General features: G+C 39.8%; 1 protein-coding gene across 1 annotated transcript in view; it reads right to left on the reverse strand.

Moving 5' to 3' along the window:
* Positions 1-852: 852 nt before the first annotated feature.
* LOC109239982 overlaps positions 853-8,715 on the reverse strand; it is a 19,837-nt gene continuing 11,974 nt past the window's right edge. The window contains exon 4 of the mRNA XM_019406598.1: positions 853-2,273. Coding sequence (XP_019262143.1) covers positions 853-2,273 — 1,421 coding nt within the window. The remainder of the gene's footprint in view (positions 2,274-8,715) is intronic.

Consider the following 8,715-nt stretch of genomic DNA (forward strand, 5'->3'; position numbering starts at 1 on the left):
CCCACATGTTTAGCCTCAGTTGCCAAGTGAATTACCAAATGTATCATAACAGTAAAGAATCCTGGGAGGAAAAGTTTCTCCATAGTAGACAAAGTTTCTGGAACTTTTTCTTCAAGTAACTTTTACTCTTCTACTTTTAGTTCTTTGCTACACAGAACACGAAAGAATGTGCATAGTTCAATTAAAATGGAACTAACTCTTTTATCTGCTGATCTCCGCAAGGCGATGGGAAGAAGTTCTTGCATTATAACATGACAATCATGAGTTTTTAACCCAAATATCTTTCGTTTGCGAATGCAGCGTGAGATATTAGACGCATAGCCATCTGGAAACTTGGCATATTGTAGTACTTCATAAAACAACTCTTTTTCTTTTTGAGACATTGTGAAAAAAGTAGGAGGAAGATATGCTTTCCCACTAGCTCGATATTGAGGCCATAAACTTGGTCTTATTTTCATCTCCTTCACGTCCAAACGAGCTTCTAAGTTATCTTTAGACTTTTTACCAAGATCCAATAATGTATAAATTAAGTTATCACACACATTCTTTTCTATGTGCATCACATCAAGATTATGGCGCACCAAGTTAGACTTCCAATAAGGAAGATCGAAAAAAATACTCCTCTTTCTCCATGTGTTTTTCATCACTCCACTTACCCCTTCACTCGCCTGGCCGAGAGTAAATTTTGTATCTTTAACTTGATTCAACACTAGTACCCCAGATACTGGACAAGGTGCAGGTCTTGTTTCTTTAGTACCATCAAACGATTTTGCATCATTCCGATATTTGTGTCCCGACTTCAAGAAGCGCTGATGCCCCATGTAACAAAACTTTCTACCGTGTGTGAGCCTTCTAGATAGTGTTTATGTTACAAGAAGGGCATGCAAACCGACCATAAGTGCACCATCCAGAGAGAGTACCATATGCTGGAAAATCATTTATAGTCCACATGAGAGCTGCTCGCATTTGAAATATCTCCTTAGCAGAGGCATCATATGTTTCTATCCCATCATCCCATAATTCATTTAGCTCTTCTATTAAAGGTTGCAAAAAGATATCAATATTATTGCCAGGAGCTTTTGATCCAGGAATAAGTAAGGACAAAATGAAGAACTCTTGTTTCATGCACATCCATGGTGGAAGATTATATGGCATTAAAATTACCAGCCATGTACTGTGTACAGTTCGCATTTTGCCAAATGGATAAAACCCATCAGAAGCTAATCCTAGACGCACATTGCGAGGATCTCCAACAAATTCGGGATATTTACTATCAAAATTTTTCCAAGCTTCAGAATCTGCAGGATGTCGTAGAACTCCATCTTTGTTGCGCTCTTCATGATGCCATCGCATTGCTTTAGAAGTTTCTGAAGACATAAACAATCTCTGTAGCCTTGGTTTTAAAGGAAAATACCTTAGGACCTTGGCTGGAATTTTTCTAGCATCATTTTTCCATCTAGAAGCCCCACAAACTTTGCATTTATTAACATTCTTATTAGCAAATTCTTTCCTAAAAAGCATGCAATCGTTACGACAAGCATGAATTTTTTCATACTTTAAGCCCAAGCCTTCAACTATCTTTTTGGTCTCATAGAAAGAAGGAGGCAATTTTTCTCCTTCAGGAAACGCATCTTTCAATAGTCCAAGCAAAGAATTAAAAGATTCATTTGACCATTTGAACACGCATTTTATACGATACATATGCAGCAAAAAGGACAGTTTGCTAAACCTCTTACATTCAGGATATAATTCTTCATTTGCCTCCTTCATGAGTCGTTCAAATTTATCCACCTCTGGATGAGATTGATTTCCAGATGGATGAGCAGTATTCTCTTGTACGTTTTGCTCCATGCCACCACTTTCACTAATGTCAGTATCCATAAACTGTGTAACACCTCCAAATGCATCATGTATCATTCCTCGCATATCGTCGCCCCTTAGAGCTGACTGGTTGTGGTTATTTTCTCCAGCATTGTTTGATCCCGTTAGAGAATCCCCATGACAAAACCAAGTATCATATGACGGTATAATACCATTAACCACAAGATGATCATATGTTGTAGCCCGATTTACTTGATGGATAAGCACACACTCCATACAAGGACATGCAATTTTTTCTCCAGGTTGTTTTCCAGAAAAGGCATCATTCAAAAAATCCTCTACTCCATCCAAATATTCTGTACTAACTCTATCACAATACATCCATCTTTTATTTCTAAGATTGTCCATGACGTTCAAGAATATTCCTTTCTTTTCTGGAATTACTGCAAGAGCTACATATTTGTTAGTAAAAAGGAGAAATTAATAAAAAAGGTAGTTCGAAATAAAATAACCATCCTATTAGTAGGTAATTCCATAGCTCAAAGATATCATTTTAACAACTTGTCACGACCCAAAATCTAACCATGGTCGTGATGGTGCCTATCGTGTTAAAAGACAAGCCTATTTCCCAAAATATTACTACTAAAACGATTATAAGAAATTAATAAACATTTCCAATAATTAAATTCCTGATAACTAAACCAACTCTAAATGTAAATAATATAAAATACGGAAACGAGCCCCAAGCATCGGGGTGTCACTAAGTCATGAGCGTCTAAAACTATGAGGTAAGAAATATAACTGTCTAACTGTCCAAAATAAGAAATGACAAAAGGAGTAACAAGGTCCTGCGGACGCTGGCAGCTACCTTGCAGTCTCCAATTAAAGCCGGCCTGAACTCAACGATCGCTGCGCGCTAATTCACCTGGATCTGCACATAAAGTGCAGGGTGTAGTATGAGTACAACCACCTCAGTAGTAACAGAAATAACTAAGGAACTGAGCAGTAGTGACGAGCTGAGCAAAATAGTCCAATTATTTATTTTTCACAATTTTAAAAAATAATAGGAATAAACAGGTAAATTCCATAACTCACTAAATGCCACGGAGAAATTTAACAGATAAATGCAGCAACAGCAAAAGTAAATGCAACCTCACAACAATGTCACTCCATCACTCAGCACTCGCACTCAGTACTCAACACTCAACACTCAATACACTCAACACTCTGCGCTCACTGAGGGTGTGTACAGACTCCGGAGGGGCTCCCAAAGCCCAAGCGCTAAGCACGGACAACTCACGTGCCATCATATCAATACCTGGATCCGCACAGTCAACTCACGTGCTACGCGGACAACTCACGCGCTATGGTATCAATACCTGGACCCGCACGGTCAACTCACATGCTACGCGGACAACTCACGCGCTATGGTATTAATATCCTCACAACCAGGCCTTCGGCCTCACTCAGTCATGTACCTCACTAGCCTCACCATCATCAACAAATAAGGGCACAGCCCACATCAAGTATCACAGCATATTAGCAATTAATAGAGACTGAGGTAAACATGTACGATAATTTCTATGACTGAGTACAAATAATGTGAGCATGAATAAAACCTAAACGGGATCTTTAACATGAAGGCAAACAAGTTCAACAACAAGTAAACACATAACCACAGATAATAGCTTTTAGGCCTGGCCTCACGGGACGGACCAAGTCTCAATCCCTCGCGGTGCACACCCACACGCCCGTCACCTAGCGTGGGTATCACCACCAAACAATCACATGATATCAATTTCTCCGGGTTTATACCCTCAAAGCCAGAGTTAAAACTGTTACTTACCTCAACAGCGTAAAATCCTACTCCGGGATGTCCTCGTCCCTCGACTCGGTCTCCAAAAGCTTCGAATCTAACCATAATCAGAATACTACTATCAACATAGTCTAAAGAATCGAATTACACAATAAAAACTACATAAACATGCCAAAAATCCGAAATCGGCCAAAACTCGGCCCCCGGGCCCACATCTCGGAATCAGTCAAAAATGGCAGAATAATAATCCTCGTCCTCTCCCGAGTCTAACCATATAAAATTTGTCAAAATCGGACTCCGTTTGGTCCCTCAAATCCTCACTTAAAACTCTGCAAAACTCAAACCCTAACTCCCTCAATTTCACTTTGAAATCATCAATCAAATCCCAAAAACGAAGATGGATTCATAAATTATAATCAAAATCGAGTAGAGAACACTTACCCCAATCCATATGATGAAAATCGACCTCCAAAATACGCCCAAACTCCGACGCTCCCCAAACTCAAAATATGACCGAACGAACAAACCCTTATTTTGTATATTTTTCTGCCAGCTATTCTGCCTCGTTTCTCGTGCCAAACGATTCCCGAAACTCGTATTTTATGCCTCCAATGGATTCCTTGTGAAATTTTAGTCAAGTTAGGCTTTTGAATCACTCAATTTGACCTTATAACGAAGGAGATATGTAGGTTTTAATATTTGCAAATAGTGCAGATTTTTAAATACGCTGCTAGTGGCAATTTCGTAATTAAACTGAAAAATCTGGCAACTAAATTCTTAGTAAAATGACCATAAAATCCTCATACGATGTCCAAATTCGACGATTCTTTTTGCTACGGGTCCGTAATTACGATACAGATTTAATGCTTCAATCAAAAACGAAATCGGAGCTCATTTGTTCAATATGATATCATTTATGCTTGAAGAAACGGCGTCGAAACATAAGAAAAACGAGCGCAACACAACTCAAACCTATCCAAAACTCATCCGAGGCCCTCGGGACCTCAACCAATAATTCCAAAAAGTCACATATCACTAGACGAACTTAGTCTAACCTCCGGAACACCCCAAAACAACACCAAATAAACCTCGAATTCAAGCCTAAGAACTTCTAAACTTCCAACTTTCGCCAATTCAAGCCTAGTTCTACCACAGACCTCCAAATTATATTCTGGACACACTCCTAAGTCTAAAATACCCAACGAAGCTAACTGAATCATAAAAATCCAAATCCGAATTCTTTTACTCATAAGTCAACTTCCGGTTGACTTTTCTAACTTAGCTTTCTAATTAAGAGACTAAGTGTTCATTTCACTCCAAAACTACTCCGAACGCAAACCTACCAACTCGATACAACTCAAAACAACTGAACAACATATAAATAAGCATAGATGGGGGAAATGTGGCTATAACTCTCAGAACGAACGATCGGGTCGTTACATCCTCCCCCTCTTAAACAAACGTTCGTCCTCGAACGAGTCTAAAAACATACCTGGAGTCTCAAATAGATGAAACCTTCAGCAATACCTTCTCGTCACATTCAAATTATATGAGCTCATCTCGCAGTCAAATCATACTCTCCACATAGCCATCAAATCACAAATCCCACTAATAGGGACACCAACGGACATATAAACGTGTGCTCACACAATCGAAATTTTTGTACTCCAGCTACAGACAATACTCGGCCTCAAGTACCCTAGACTGGCCCAACATCAACACACAGAAATTAAATCTCGCACCTCATCCAGGGAATCATAATCCGTCGATGCACAGCTGATACCGAGCGCTCATGTGCGCATACGAATGCGTGGAAGGAATTCAAAGAGTTACACTTCAAGCAAAATCAATACCGCACGATAAGAATTCAAGAAGGTGAAGTTTTTCCTAAAGGTTCTGCAGCCTCTCGAAGATAAGTACAGACGTCTCCGTACCGATCTGCAAGACTCTACTAAACCCGCTCATGACTCGTGAGACCTATGTAACCTAGGCTCTGATACCAACTTGTCACGACCCAAAATCTAACCATGGTCGTGATGGTGCCTATCGTGTTACAAGACAAGCCTATTTCCCAAAATATTACTACTAAAACGATTATAAGAAATTAATAAACATTTCCAATAATTAAATTCCTGATAAACTAAACCAACTCTAAATGTAAATAATATAAAATACGGAAACGAGCCCCAAGCATCGGGGTGTCACTAAGTCATGAGCGTCTAAAACTATGAACTAAGAAATATAACTGTCTAACTGTCCAAAATAAGAAATGACAAAAGGAGTAACAAGGTCCTGCGGACGCTGGCAGCTACCTTGCAGTCTCCAATTAAAGCCGGCCTGAACTCAACGATCGCCGCGCTCTAACTCACCTGGATCTGCACATAAAGTGCAAGGTGTGGTATGAGTACAACCACCTCAGTAGTAACAGAAATAACTAAGGAATTGAGCAGTAGTGACGAGCTGAGCAAAATAGTCCAATTATTTATTTTTCACAATTTTAAAAAATAACAGGAATAAACAGGTAAATTCCATAACTCAGTAAATGCCACGGAGAAATTTAACAGATAAATGCAGCAACAGCAAAAGTAAATGAACCTCACAACAATGTCCCTCCATCACTCAGCACTCGCACTCGCACTCAGCACTCAATACACTCAACACTCTGCGCTCACTGGGGGTGTGTACAGACTCCGGAGGGGCTCCCAAAGCCCAAGCGCTAAGCACGGACAACTCACGTGCCATCATATCAATACCTGGATCCGCACGGTCAACTCACGTGCTACGCGGACAACTCACGCGCTATGGTATCAATACCTGGACCCGCACGGTCAACTCACGTGCTACGCGGACAACTCACGCGCTATGGTATTAGTATCCTCACAACCAGGCCATCATATCAATACCTGGATCCGCACGGTCAACTCACGTGCTACGCGGACAACTCACGTTCTATGGTATAAATACCTGGACCCGCACGGTCAACTCACGTGCTACGCGGATAAATCACGCGCTATGGTATTAATATCCTCACAACCAGGCCATCGATCTCACTCAATCATGTACCTCACTAGCCTCACCATCATCAACAAATAATGGGACACATCCCACATCAAGTATCACAGCATATTAGCAAATAATAGAGACGGAGGTAAACATGTACAATAATTTCTATGAATGAGTATAATTAATGTGAGCATGAATAAAGCCTAAACATGATCTCTAACATGAAGGCAAACAAGTTCAACAACAAGTAAACATATAACCACAGATAATAGCCATTAGGCCTCACAGCCTCACGGGACAGACCAAGTCTCAATCCCTCGCGGTGCACACCCACACGCCCGTCACCTAGCATGGGTATCACCACCAAACAATCACATGATATCAAACTCTCCAGGTTTATACCCTCAAAGCCAGAGTTAAAACTGTTACTTACTTCAACAGCGTAAAATCCTACTCCGGGATGTCCTCGTCCCTCGACCCGGTCTCCAAAAGCTTCAAATCTAACCATGATCAGAATACTACTATCAACATAGTCTAAAGAATCGAATTATACAATAAAAACTACATAAACATGCCAAAAATCCGAAATCGGCCAAAACCCGGCCCCCGGGCCCACATCTCGGAATCAGTCAAAAATGGCAGAATAATAATCCTCGTCCTCTCCCGAGTCTAACCATATAAAATTTGTCAAAATCGGACTCCGTTTGGTCCCTCAAATCCTCACTTAAAACTCTCCATAACTCAAACCCTAACTCCCTCAATTTCACTTTGAAATCATATCAAATCCCAAAAACGAAGATGGATTCATAAATTATAATCAAAATCGAGTAGAGAACACTTACCCCAATCCATATGGTGAAAATCGCCTCCAAAATCGCCCAAATCCGAGCTCCCCAACTCAAAATATGACCGAATGAACAAACCCTAGTTTTATATATTTTTCTACCAGCTATTCTGCCTCGTTTCTCGAGCCAAACGATCCCGAAACTCGTATTTTATGCCTCCAATGGATTTCTTGTGAAATTCTAGTCAAGTTAGGCTTTTGAATCACTCAATTTGACCTTATAACGAAGGAGATATGTAGGTTTTAATATTTGCAAATAGTGCAGATTTTTAAATACGCCGTCAGTGGCAATTTCGTAATTAATCTGAAAAATCTGGCAACCTAATTCTTAGTAAAATGACCATAAAATCCTCATACGATGTCCAAATTCGACGATTCTTTTTGCTACGGGTCCGTAATTACGATACGGATCTAATGCTTCAATCAAAAAAGAAATCGGAGCTCATTTGTTCAATATGATATCATTTATGCTTGAAGAAACGGCGTCGAAACATAAGAAAAACGAGCACAACACAACCCAAACCTATCCGAAACTCACCCGAGGCCCTCGCGACCTCAACCAATAATTCCAACAAGTCATATATCACTACCCGAACTTAGTCGAACCTCCGGAACACCCAAAACAACACCAAAACACCAAATAAACCTCGAATTCAAGCCTAAGAACTTCTAAACTTCCAACTTTCGCCAATTCAAGCCTAGTTCTACCACAGACCTCCAAATTATATTCTGGACACACTCCTAAGTCTAAAATACCCAACAAAGCTAACTGAATCATAAAAATCCAAATCCGAATTCGTTTTACTCATAAGTCAACTTCCGGTTGACTTTTCTAACTTAGCTTTCTAATTAAGAGACTAAGTGTTCATTTCACTCCAAAACTACTCCGAACGCAAACCTACCAACTCAATACAACTCAAAACAACTGAACAACATATAAATAAGCATAGATGGGGGAAATGTGGCTATAACTCTCAGAACGAACGATCGGGTCGTTACACAACTAAAACTATCAAACATAAATCTATTAAAACTATAATTTTAACAATTAAACTATTAAACAGTTAAACTATTTTAACAATTGATTCATAAATCGTTTTAAGAATAGAATTATTAAATATATATATATATATTATTCTCATGGAAATAATGCCAAGGCGTACGGTCCGATCCAACATAAAAGTAAACTGTGCACTGTCGAGGGTCGAACGACGCGAACCCTAGATGCATC

This window comes from Nicotiana attenuata, unplaced genomic scaffold, assembly GCF_001879085.1.
Source record: "Nicotiana attenuata strain UT unplaced genomic scaffold, NIATTr2, whole genome shotgun sequence".
Lineage (NCBI taxonomy): Eukaryota > Viridiplantae > Streptophyta > Magnoliopsida > Solanales > Solanaceae > Nicotiana > Nicotiana attenuata.